The sequence below is a fragment of the Solanum pennellii genome, chromosome 1 (assembly GCF_001406875.1).
Source record: "Solanum pennellii chromosome 1, SPENNV200".
Lineage (NCBI taxonomy): Eukaryota > Viridiplantae > Streptophyta > Magnoliopsida > Solanales > Solanaceae > Solanum > Solanum pennellii.
In genome coordinates this window covers 107,932,716-107,945,284 of record NC_028637.1, presented here as the reverse complement: position 1 = coordinate 107,945,284, position 12,569 = coordinate 107,932,716, and the positions used below count along the sequence as shown (strand labels likewise).

General features: G+C 35.2%; 2 protein-coding genes across 3 annotated transcripts; one reads left to right on the top strand and one right to left on the bottom strand.

The window, feature by feature from the left end:
• Nucleotides 1-3,861: 3,861 nt before the first annotated feature.
• On the top strand, nt 3,862-8,839 carry LOC107001191 (B-box zinc finger protein 19). 2 transcript variants are annotated; one of them, XM_015199341.2, is made up of 6 exons: nt 3,862-4,480; nt 6,082-6,178; nt 6,280-6,395; nt 6,490-6,732; nt 6,812-6,906; nt 7,157-7,595. In XM_015199341.2, exons 1-5 carry the CDS (start codon nt 4,388-4,390, stop codon nt 6,899-6,901), a joined length of 639 nt encoding a protein of 212 aa, XP_015054827.1. In that variant the 5' UTR covers nt 3,862-4,387; the 3' UTR covers nt 6,902-6,906; nt 7,157-7,595. The 2 variants fall into 2 exon arrangements, with proteins under 2 accessions (XP_015054827.1, XP_015054823.1); XM_015199337.2 differs by lacking the exon at nt 7,157-7,595 and adding an exon at nt 8,374-8,839 and having other exon boundaries at nt 3,863-4,480.
• Nucleotides 8,840-9,756: 917 nt separating this feature from the next.
• Nucleotides 9,757-12,529, bottom strand: LOC107001184 (fructose-bisphosphate aldolase 1, chloroplastic). The gene is made up of 5 exons (XM_015199332.2): nt 12,092-12,529; nt 11,605-11,874; nt 11,207-11,316; nt 10,596-10,956; nt 9,757-10,316 (listed from the first exon to the last, which is right to left on the bottom strand). Exons 1-5 carry the CDS (start codon nt 12,263-12,265, stop codon nt 10,038-10,040), a joined length of 1,194 nt encoding a protein of 397 aa, XP_015054818.1. The 5' UTR covers nt 12,266-12,529; the 3' UTR covers nt 9,757-10,037.
• Nucleotides 12,530-12,569: the final 40 nt, after the last annotated feature.

Genomic DNA, 12,569 nt, shown 5'->3' with positions numbered 1-12,569 from the left:
AAAAAATTATCAAGTTAAAACATGACGATTAAATTAAAATATTCCGTTAGTTATTATGAACAATGTGTTGGTATATAGACAGACTCGTGAAGAAGCAAACAAAAGTATGCTTGCTTGTTGTGTAGGTTGTAGCTCACTTTTTACAAGTTATTTGAGAAATTGAAAATTTACATATCTATATAATCACAAAAATGGGAGGTATATTTTTTTTCCCCTTTTAAGAAAAAAAAACACAAAAAACAAGGACCATCGTTTTATTGCGACGTTCTATTCAAAATTTAATAGAGAAATTTTCACATATAGTCACTTAAAAATAATCAATTACTATCCATAGCTATAGTTTGATAATTACAACTTGTAGATACATGTTATATGAAAGAGAGAGACAAGTGAGATCGAGAGAGGCGAGCGGGAGAGGGAAGAGAGTGGGAGAGAGGTTAAATTGTATACGTATATAATTGTATATTATACATATATATTTGTATATATGGAAAGCAAGATTGATAGAGGGAGGAGAGAGGAGAGAGGCGAGCGAGAGTGGGAGAGAGGTAAAGTGTATATGTGTATAGGTTAAATAATTATGTATTATGCATAAGTATTTGTATATCATGACGAATTTTACATATACAAACGTGACTAATCATACAAACTCAAAGTCAGCCCACGTAATTAATGTATAATGTTAGTTGCAAATGATAATTATAACAAACTATAATTATGATGAATAATTAAATAATATAAATTTACTTAATCGCATAATTTTCCAATTTAATATTCATAGAGTCCATGAAAAGATAATCAAGTTGAGAGACGTCGACGGAGCTTTGAAAGAATTTAATGGACCAATTTATTTGGGCCATAGCAAAGTATGCTTGAGAAGGTCTAGCCCATTGCTGTACCGATCCGAAGGTCTAGCCCAGTGCTGTACCGATCCGATATTAGCAGGTACAAATAAGGAAACCAACCAAATCTCAAGTCAATTGATGTGAATTAATTCAACTTTTTTTTAAAAATAATTTTTTTTTGTTATAGAATTTCCTTTAGGTTATAGCTGATTAAAAGTAGTAGATAAGTAGCAATTAGTAATTACAGCAAAACATGGAAATTAATATGAATAATTACTTTGTAAAGTTTAAATGAATAAATAAAAATGAACGGACAGAACATAATACTTGATTATTTCAAATCGTACTTTAAATCATCTTTTTTAGACTTTAATAGACTCGTAACTATATTTTAAATGTAGTTATTATATATTTTAGTGGATGACATATTAATTACTAGTAAACCATCCAACATAATTGAAACATGTGTTGGAAATCTAAAGATGGATAGTAGAAGATGTTGGAAGTAATGTCATCACCATAATTTGGTAGAGTGGAGTCATTCATAAAAAAATTATCATGAAAAAATAGTGGCATTAAAGATGTAACCTAACTATCGATATATAAAAAAGTACTTCATAAGAGATGCAAATTTCAATAGAAAATAGATACACTTAAGTAGTTAGCAATTTCTTTTCATTTGTTTAAGTTTTAATTAGTATAATTAATTAATATTTATATTAACAATTAAAATTAAATTGACTCAAACATCATAATTAGACGTAAATAAAAAGATGGGACCCGAAAGAGAAAGGAATTAGTGGATGAAAATAAAGGAAGAGGACTTTAGAAGTATGTGGCTAAAAATTGTTGTTTTGATCCTACTTTGTAAATTAGGACAATCTTGTGTATCAATAAAATCTCCAACAGCCACACCCTTGTTGATTCTCACGTGTCCAATGACCATGGCCCATCTTATTGGATTACTTGTGGACCTCATTTTTATCTACTTTTTATTTCAAATCCCCTTACCCACCGAACTCCTTTCGTCATATTTTATATGAATTAATTTAATTTAATATCAAATTTATAGCTGAAGAATTTTTTTTTTGAAATTTATAGTTGAAATAAGTAATAGATTATAGATATTTGTATGTTCGTAAATCATTAGTAACATTAAATTGTTATTTAATATAAAAATGTATTATTCTTTTTGAGACTGATTAAAAAGCAAAGTAAGTCATATAAAAAAGTATTTTTTTTTAATTTTGTGGTTTAAAGTTCAAGAAATGTCAAATATATCAAAATACTCGTTAATCTTATATTCTTAAATATGTCATGTGAAAAATTTGAAATTAATGAACCGCTAAAAAAAGAGAGGAAATGATCATTTAAAATGAACGGAAAAAAAAACATAAGTCAATAACATTTTAACGAACCAAGTAAAAAGAAGTCTTTTAGGGGGCAAAATGAAGAGGCGAAATACACTTTGATTAAATTTGAAGCCTTCAATAATTTTTTTTATAGTTACTTATTTACAATATGTTAGAGCAATTGGATAGTGTAAAACTTACAATATGTTAGAGCAAATATGTTCTATTGTAATTTTCTAAAATCTTCCAAAAGATGAAATAAGTAATTGGTGGTGTGTAGGATAATTGTCATTTCTAGAATAAAAAAGTAATATAATTGACATTTCAAATGTAGAACTATTGCCATCATTTCATTTTATGAAATTTGTATTAGCCTTTCATATCATAGAAAATATAAGAAAAGGCTAGGGTAGTGTGGGGGCAGGACAAGAGGAATAAGAAGGTTATAGGGGGGAATGGATTGTGTTGGCAAAGTCACAATGGCAACTTAAAACAAGGCCAAAGTAAGGGGCCTAAAAGATTGTGGGGAGGGTTTATTTGATTTTGTCATCAAGATTAGCAATTTGAATTTAATGTAGTATAACATATTGTCTAAAGAGGCCATTTTTCATTTCTTTAAAGGGGTTTAGTGGAAATTTGTAATTATCAACACCAAATAAATAAATAAATATTGTTTTATCTTTCTCTACTTGCTAATATTTCAATTCCATAATACATCAAGTAAAAGAAAAAAAAAATGACATCCAAGAGACGACAACTAAACTATTTACTCCTTGATTATTTTATTTTTAGTAACATATTTCAACTATTTCACCACATAATTGATATCTCTCTTAATACGTATATCAAATGATTTTTCTCAATTAAGATTGAAGAAATCACCTAAAGTATTCTTGTTTGTATTATTAAAGCGGGTAACACTGATATTAGATAGATACCTTTGCGAGGCTTAAGCTGAAAAATCGATCTAAAGTGTTTTTGGCTATATCATCAAATCCATGAAACCTGCTAACTGATATTAGGAGAACTAAACTATTTACTCCTTGATTATTTTATTTTTTAGTAACATATTTCAACTATTTCACCACATAATTGATATCTCTCTTAATACGTATATCAAATAATTTTTCTCAATTAAGATTGAAGAAATCACCTAAAGTATTCTTGTTTGTATTATTAAAGCGGGTAACACTGATATTAGATAGATACCTTTGCGAGGCTTAAGCTGAAAAATCGATCTAAAGTGTTTTTGGCTATATCATCAAATCCATGAAACCTGCTAATTGGTCGTAGCAAAATCAGTGTTTTTATTTTTTGTAATGATGTTGTTCGGATTAACTTGTACAAAAACTCAATTATTTTATCAGACAATCACTACCTCTCACCAAGGCCACCAATACTAATAAGTACCTCTATTAGGCTTAAGCTAAAGACACGGCCTAAATTATTCTTGACTATATCGAATAATGAAACCTTTTATTATACAAAACATAATCAATATTTTGACTTTTTGTAACTATATTGTTCGGATCAACTTCTACGTCTCAACTTCCACCAACATTCAATTATTTTATCAAACAATCACTACCTCCCACCAGAACCACCAACCAATACTATATAAGTACTCCGTAAAGCTTATGCCAAAGAAGTGATCTAAACGTTCTTGGCTATGCCATAAAATTTCAAAACCATGTAACATGATAATTGGACGCAACATCATCTGCGTGCCAAAACAACAAAAACCAAAACAAACCACTTAACATGCTAATTTGGCAACATAATGGATAAAAAAAGGCAATTTAGACAAGAAAATAGGAACATTAGAGCTTGAAGACTCAAATTATATATATTGTTGTGTCTCTGTGTGGGTCTGTCTCTTTGTTGATCCCATTTGTCCTCCACGCTTTCTTTTTTTCTCCTCTCTTTCCTCATTCAGCATTCTTCTTCTTTTCTTAGCACAGCTCGACCACTTCTTCTTTTCTTGTCAAGAACCCAAGATTCCCTTTTTGTCTCTTTATTTTAACTCTTCCTCTATCTTTGGCAAAAAAAACTTAAACTTTATTTCATACAGATTTGTGGGTGTTCTTTGTTTTTTGTTAAATCGACAGTATGATAAGTGAATCAATGACCTGAAGTGGATTCTTGAAAAATGAGTAAAGGAAATTGAAGAGTGAAAATATAGAAACAAATATGAGAACCCTTTGTGATGTTTGTGAAAGTGCTGCCGCAATACTTTTCTGTGCTGCTGATGAGGCTGCTCTCTGCCGTTCTTGTGACGAAAAGGTATTTGTCGAATTCCAATTTTTCAGTGTAACTCGATTTCTTGGTTCTTGATAGAGAATAAGTTGTCTAAATCTTGGGTTACTGATGGATCGAATTGTTGTTGTTTATGTTTAAAGATTGTCCGTTTGTTGTTGTACTATGATATCTTGAATTGGTTGGTTCATTATCTTAGTATTTGCCTTATTCATGTAGTTTCTTGATTTTGATATATGTTACGATTCATGTAGTTTCTTGCTTTTGACATATGTTGCCATCTCTGTTTTGGCTATAGCATTGATTTGTTGTTGTTATTGTTCCTTGTCAGGATGTTCTGTACTGTTTTCCTTATTAATTGCCGTATTTTCATTACTGCCATTTCTCTCCATAACTACTTGATTTGCTGCACTTGAGCTGGGGTCTTTCAAATACAGTTTCTCTACCTCCACGAGTTAGCAACAAGATCTGGGTACTCTCTGTACTCCTGTGACCCTAGTTGTGGGATTTCATTGGGTATGTTGTTGTTTGTTATATTCCAACTCAGGGTTTCTGCTTTATGAAGTAATACAAACTATCTAACTAAAGGGATGGAATTATCTTCTTTGAGGTCCATTCTGTTAGTTACCACTTTGTGGTACAGAGAGGGATCTAGGATTTTTAGATACTTTACATCTTCCACTGATGGAGTGCATATGGTGGTCTTTGTTTCTTTCTTTGTACTTACTACTTATACTATGCCTTCTCTTCTAGAGTATATAACTCAATGCAATCCCTTTTGGTACTGCACCTTCTGAAATTCCACATCCACACTGTTGATCAACCTGAATGGACTAGATACCTTATTTTTGTTTGATAAAGGTGACGTCCAGCCCATCTCCTCACTCGATTATTCCACTAAGTACCTCCTATCTCCCACCAATATAGGTAACATTACTCTCCTCCCCAAAGCTTAGGCAAGGTGAGAAGAAATCATTAGATTCTGTTGTCTCTGTGATTTTAACTGTGGTTTCTGATGGTTTTCATTGACCGCTAAACCACACCCTTGGGTGCTAATGGACTATTAAGGCTTTCTTTGGAATTATTCTCTTCATAAGACCTTTATCTAGTTAGGCTTATATATTCTGATGCGTGTTGGAAACTTCTCCATATCCAGCATTTGCTCATTCACGCCTCGTCTCACCTATATTTACTTCACTAGTGTTTGAGAACACAAAAATGATATACATGTTGCAGGATAGAAGAACATTCACTTGTAAGGAATTAATTTGGTAAAATATAATCTTCTGTCACATTTGGTTAGTACCTGCTTCTTCACATTTGTAACTCACTAGTTTTAATTCATCTGTTTTCTACTGAAAGAAATTCACGGTCCTTGATATATCTGATATTAGGTCCATATGTTCTGTCACATTTGTTTGGGATCTGCTTGTTCACTTTTGTGTCACAAATTTTAATTCATCTGTTTTCTACTGAAAGAAATTCACGGTCCTTGTTATATCTGATATTAGGTCCATATGTTCTGTAACATTTGGTTGGTATCTGCTTGTTCACTTTTGTGACTCACAAGTTTTAATTCATCTGTTTTCTACTGAAAGAAATTCACGGTCCTTTATATCTGATATTAGGTACATTTGTGCAACAAGCTTGCAAGTCGACATGTAAGAGTTGGGCTAGCGGACCCCAGTAAAATCCAGCGTTGTGACATATGCGAAAATGCACCTGGTATGTAGCTTCATTTCTTCTCTTTCCTCATCCTGTTTCTTTTGGCCAAGATGGCTACATTATATGAAGTTTTTGGTTCTTTGCTGGATACATGTATGTAGCTTTCTTTTATTGTGAGATCGATGGAAGTTCCCTTTGTTTGCAATGTGATATGATTGTCCATGTTGGAGGTAAACGAACCCATGGAAGATATCTCCTTATAAGGCAGAGGATTGAGGTTTGTAAATTCATGCTAAGACAAGCCCTGCTTCAAGTTCTTGTTGTGTTTAGGGAAGAGTCTATTTTATTACTTCTTTTATGTCCTTCTGTAGTTTCCGGGGGATAAATTGGGCCCTTCAAATGAGCAAGGATTGCCATCTACTGAACAAGGTGATGTAAGGAGGGAGCCTGCACAGTCCTTTAAACTCCCTATGATAGACAATCACCAACCAAACAGGGAGACTGCTATGACAGCAGTAGAAAATAACGTGAATAATAGCGTAAAAGTGGAGAATGAGTTGATTGACCTTAACTCCAGACCCCAAAGGATGCATGGTCAAACGTCAAATAATCAGGTATCTACTCAAATTGATAATACCATCTCAGTCACTTTGTTCAGCTATTGGTCTCCAGTAATTATAAAATTTAATGCAGGAACAAGTAATGGACATGCTTGGTGGTAGCAATCATGAGTCTGTCGGCGTGGTTCCTGATGGGCCCTTCAAAAGAGAACCAGAGAAGTGATCAAGGTATGTACTCTACTGAGTGAATTTGAGTTTGTAATGCCCTTCTATCAACTTTGTCAAAGTCTTGGAGTATCTTGAATAGTACTATTAATTTTTTACCATTACAAATTACAATTTGCATGTACATATGCAATATTCTATTCAGTCAGACATTTTATGGGTTGTGACGCCTTTTTCCATTAAGAGTGTATATAAGCAATGAAAGAATGATTGTCACTTTCTGCAAAAGGATCTCTGCTGTACTTAATTGCAGATTCTGAAGAAGTATTTAAGGACGTTTAGGTGCGCTTCAAGGTGGCTGGGTTAAAAAAGGTACTTGAGAGGCATTTGAACCTTTTCGGCTGAGATGTGTTGTCACTGCAATTTCTCTTGAGTGCCTCGCTGCTGCTAAGCAGTTACATGATGAGGATAACAAGTTTAACAAAGAGAAGAGGAATAAACCGTTTTCAGCAAGGAAGAAATTGAAGAATCGGTGAGATCAAAATATCTCATTTCTGGAGAAGCTGGAAGGAGATATAGAGCAGGAATGGGAGAAGAAGGATTGCCTTCCCAACTATTTCAATTTGATGGATTTGGTGGTAGTGGAAATAAACTACATACATGAATTGTACTTGGGCAGTTTTGAATTAGACTAAAAAAAACTGTTTATTTTGGTTCTATAAACCAATAAAGGAAGGTAACAGACGTAAAAATGTTGTTCATGCATCAAAGAGGATCATTTATCATTTTGTTTTTTGATGGGGTACTTATAAAGAATTGAGTTATGCAGAATGCACGAAGTAGAATGAGTTCTCTCTTTTAAGACAACTGATAATGATAGGATATTCAGTACAACAATAAGATACCCAGTGTGATCCCACAAGTGTGGTCTGTGGATGGTAGAGTGTACACCGACCTTAACCCCGATCTTGTGAGGTATAGGCGCTGTTTTGGGTAGACCCTCGCTTCAAGAAAAACATTTCAAGGCTGATAGGATGTTTTGTAAGAGAGAAATACTTTCTAGGTATGCAGGAATAGTGAAGGCACTTAATACACCAAATCAAACAGTGCATAAGAAATAAGCTCAGCATAACTAGTATACACCCACCCTATCCAGCTCTATTCTTATACACCCTACTAAAGAACCCTAATAGAGTTGTAAAAGCAGTAAGATAGTGAACTAGGTGCTAGATTTTCATCTTGAGCTGGGTACCGAATATGTACTTCAAAATGTAACATTTCAGTAAAATATCTAGCTTGAACTGTTCAGTTCTACGATGTTCATGGTCAATTTTGGAGCACTCATGTTCATTGTATGCAATACATGTTCTTTGACTATGTATGTAAAAATATAACAAAGCGAAACTTTGAAGATGTCTAAGTTTGAACTCGTGGAATTGTACTTGATAAATACTGCTCAGTTTATAAGGCTTGTAAGCATAACTTTCTATCTCTCTCGCATGCTTATCGTTTCCCTTTTTTGAAGTGTAGATGTGAGCTGCTGCCATTCCAAATTTCAAACTTGAATTATGAATTGGAGTTGCCGGCCCCAGCTGAGTTCTATGCAATGTCAAAGCTTTAAGAGAAGCTTTTGAACTAGCCGGGACCAAGTTGAGGTATTTCTTGAGTGAAGAGCTCTCTGAAGTTCATTATTCAACCACTTCATGCATATACTTTGAGAAGAGGATCAGAAAGAAATTCTGCCATCTCGCTTTGGAGAGAGGATAAGGCTGCAGTCACCACATTTGCCTCTGTAATTTCCTGTAATGAGTAATGAGAAGAAACAATCTCTACAGATTCAAGATGAACTGTATAGCAGTGACATTCATTTATTGTTGTTTTATTCATCAAGTTTCCACCATTACTATTGTAATTCATCTGGTTTGAACTCTGTTAAACTTTATAATCATTCAAGGTTGACACAAACTACTGGGGAGTAAATCCCCAGTACCAAACATGTTGAGTCCGATTCGGTTTAACCAAGCAGAAGACTGCTCTGGAATCTTATGACTGGCATTTCTGGGACTGGATTCAACATTTTCTTCTCTTGGATGATCATCTATGAGATTAACTCTAGGTGATCTTGTGGATTCTGTAACCAGGTTTCGAGTTTGAGTCCTTGGGATGGAAACATTCTTTGGTAAGGAGCGTTTTTTCCAGTAATAAGCACAAAGTATCACGCCAGTGGGATCCGGATATCGATATGCAACCCGGTTCAGATTTCCTGGAACACTGCCTCAACAGTAAGGAGCTCTACACTATTTCCTTCTAATCTTTATAGATTGATCTTGGAGCTAAGGTAAAGTTGTCTTTGTGTAGTCGTCATGGGCTCGAGCCATAAAAGCAACCACTACTACTTGCAGTAGGGTAGATTGTCTGCATTACACCCCTGGGGTGCGGCTGTTATGATATTATTGCAAGGCCTTGAGTCCCACATTGGTTAAATGGGGAGCCGATGTGGGGCTTTTATTGCTTTCGGCTCTCCCACCCAACCTCAATAGCTAGCTTATAGGGTGTGGTTCTAGTGAGGTTGTATCAAAGATTACAGGTCTTCAAGAATGAAGACCACAACTACTGCATATATCAATGTAGTTTTGTAAAATGGATCTTACTTTCTAACTTGCTAATTTTTCAAAATGTACATAAAAACTACTGAAGTCCTTAAACAGAGTGACATGGACGGTGAGTATTCATATAGTCGATCCGAGCTAGCCTAGGATGAAATCGTAGTAGTTGTTGTTGTATAGTAATTAAATGTCTCTCGGTGCAGGGGATCAAGATATATTTAGCCTCCTTCGATAAAAGAATAGAATCAATCATCTATTGGTAACAAGTATTGCTTTTAAAATGTCTGAAAACCATATGCTCACAATAAGTAATTTTCATTATTCAGTATGCATAATAAAACAAAGAGCTGGTTTATAATTTCATAAAGCAACACTAACTAGTCTCAATCAGCAAGAAAGTTTATTAAAGTTGTTAAAAAAAAAGTGCAGGTAATCAAATGAACAAAAATACTCTTCTCTATGGCTTTACTAATTGCATAACTTAGTAGTATGAGATAATTCATCATTTCTCTGCTTCACTATGAACCATTCAGCTCATAATCTTTGGTTTTTTTGCCCCTATTCTTCAAGGCTTCAGTGCCTAATAACTTAGTAGACATAGCCCTTTACAAACATTCCTTGTTTAGCTTCATCGGATTCACCCTCACCGGTGTACTTTCCGAGCTGAGCAAGAGAGTTCGCTTTGGCCCTGACAAGTAAAGTATCCTGAGCAGCCTTCACATTCTCAGGTTGTCCTCCCCATGTCTTCAAGCAAGTGTTCTGAAGAGCCCTTGCGTAAGAGAACGACACGTGCCACGGGTTTGGAGCTTGGTTCATGGCATTCAAGTTCAATGTAGCCTCAACTTCTGATTGCCCACCAGACAAGAACTGCTCACAACCCAACAATATTGAATCAATTAGCATAAGGCATGTACTTTCACTTATTCATCTACCCCTAGCAATGGACTAACAATTCATATTCTATATGTTGGGAAAGTAAAGTTACTATAAACTTCTTATTTTACCCTTAATGTCATGCTCTTATAGCCTGTTAGAATGTTCAAGACCTAAGTTTTAAAGGTACTTCTGATATGTGGCAAAAATTTTCTTTCTTAAACTTTGTGCTTAATCAGACAGTCATATAAAATGAAACGGAGAGAAACTTGCCATGATTCCAGGGACAGCTGGGGGAATCCTCCTCTTGAGGAGACTGAGAGTATAATCTGCGACCTGCTGAGGAGTGGCCCTGTCTTTGCATTCAGCACCAGGAGTAACCATGCTGGGTTTCAAGAGGATACCCTCAAACATGACATTGTTCTCAGCCAAGTAGAAGAAGACTTCAGCCCAGACCTTCTGTGCTACCTCAAAAGTCCTGTCAATGCCGTGTTCACCGTCCAACAAGATCTCTGGCTCCACAATTGGGACCAAACCATTGTCCTGAGAAATGGCAGCGTAGCGAGCCAAGCCCCATGCTGCTTCCTTCACAGCCAATGCAGATGGTCCGTTGGGAATGCTCACCACGGTACGCCTATAAGTTACCATAATTTTAGCATTAATCTTAACATGGGTCGGGTATATGAATCTTCACTGACTTGTCGCTCTAGTTTAATTCATCTCATACCAATATTGTGCAAAATAAGGATAGATTAGCATATAAACTTCTAACATGATGAAAAAGACCCTTTGAAACAACTATTTGGTATCGTCCATATAAATTTTTTCTTCTTCCGTTGTGCATTATGAGAAAATAACAAAGTGAATTAGGACTCCAAATGTACCATTTGGCGAAACGTGCTCCCTGTTGGTAGTATGCAGCAGAGCGCGAGGCAAGTCCATCAAGACCTTGACACCATGATTCATCATTTGAACCAGCAAGGGGAACCAAACCCTGTGAACAGATATAATGATTAGGAGATTGACAGAAATCTCATTTCAGTATAACTTGTTCTTGCTAAACAGTTATAACCCTGCCTTTCCTCTTCTATTGTTAGTATAACCACATATATGACCAAGCAAGTTGGGGTCGGTTATACAAATCCTCACTGATCATGTCATTCCATTTAAGTTTCTGCTCAGACCAATATTATACAAAATAAAAGTTCGCTATATTTTTGCACCAGCAACAATAACTCTTTACTATTGTCCTTTTTCAAGTTGTGGGTGCAGGTTAATATACCTTGTCAACTTTGATACCAGGAACAATGTTTTGCTCAATAAGAACATCAACAATTTTGCGTCCATCAACGGTAGACTGGTAGAGGGTCTCCTCAAAAAGAATAGCACCAGAGATGTACTGTCCAAGGCCTGGAGCTGACACCAGCAAGGTACGGTAAGCTTGGCGGTTAGCCTCAGTGTTTTCCAAACCAATGGAAGCCAAACGCTTTCCACAAGTGGCATTCGACTCATCCATGGCCAAAATTCCACGTCCTGGTGATGCAACAGTTTTCTACAAATAACAAACACTTCATTGTTAGCAACAAAAAATTGTACGGTACACTAATTCAAAGCTAAGAGTTTTAAGTTATACACAGTAACAGTGTAAATTTTTTTGTGTACCATCATAAAATTCATAGTTATGCACATTTGTGCGACAGATAACTGATTGATGCATAAAATTTAATCTTACAGTACACAAAACATGAGCTCGTTAAACTAAAACTTACAGCGGTTTTAATGAGCTCATCAGCATAAGAGGAAGCAGCGCGGACAGTAAGAGAAGTAGCATTGGTGGGATGACAACGGACCACTGAGACAGAAGGCTGACGAAGGCTTTGCCCCTTTAAAAACTCAGATTTGTCAAGAACTGGGGATGACTTTAGTAGAGATGCGGAGGCCATTTTTTTTTCTTTGCTTCAAATTTTTTCCTCTCTACAAGAAATCTCCTTATCTCTCAGCACAATCTATTCTCAGTGTCACTCTTTGCCACACAAATTTCTCAAGCAGAGTGCTAAAATTTATAACTGTGCTAAAGTGTAATTGAAGATGTATCACTTGAGGTGGTTATGAGCCAACCAATGACTTTTCGACATGTAATTTTGATTAGTTTGTCTACTTGGCACATTGTACAAGTTGTTGATTTAGATGGAATTATTGTAATGGTAGACAAACGTGAGGCTCTGATTAGCAATCCTACCTTGAGTG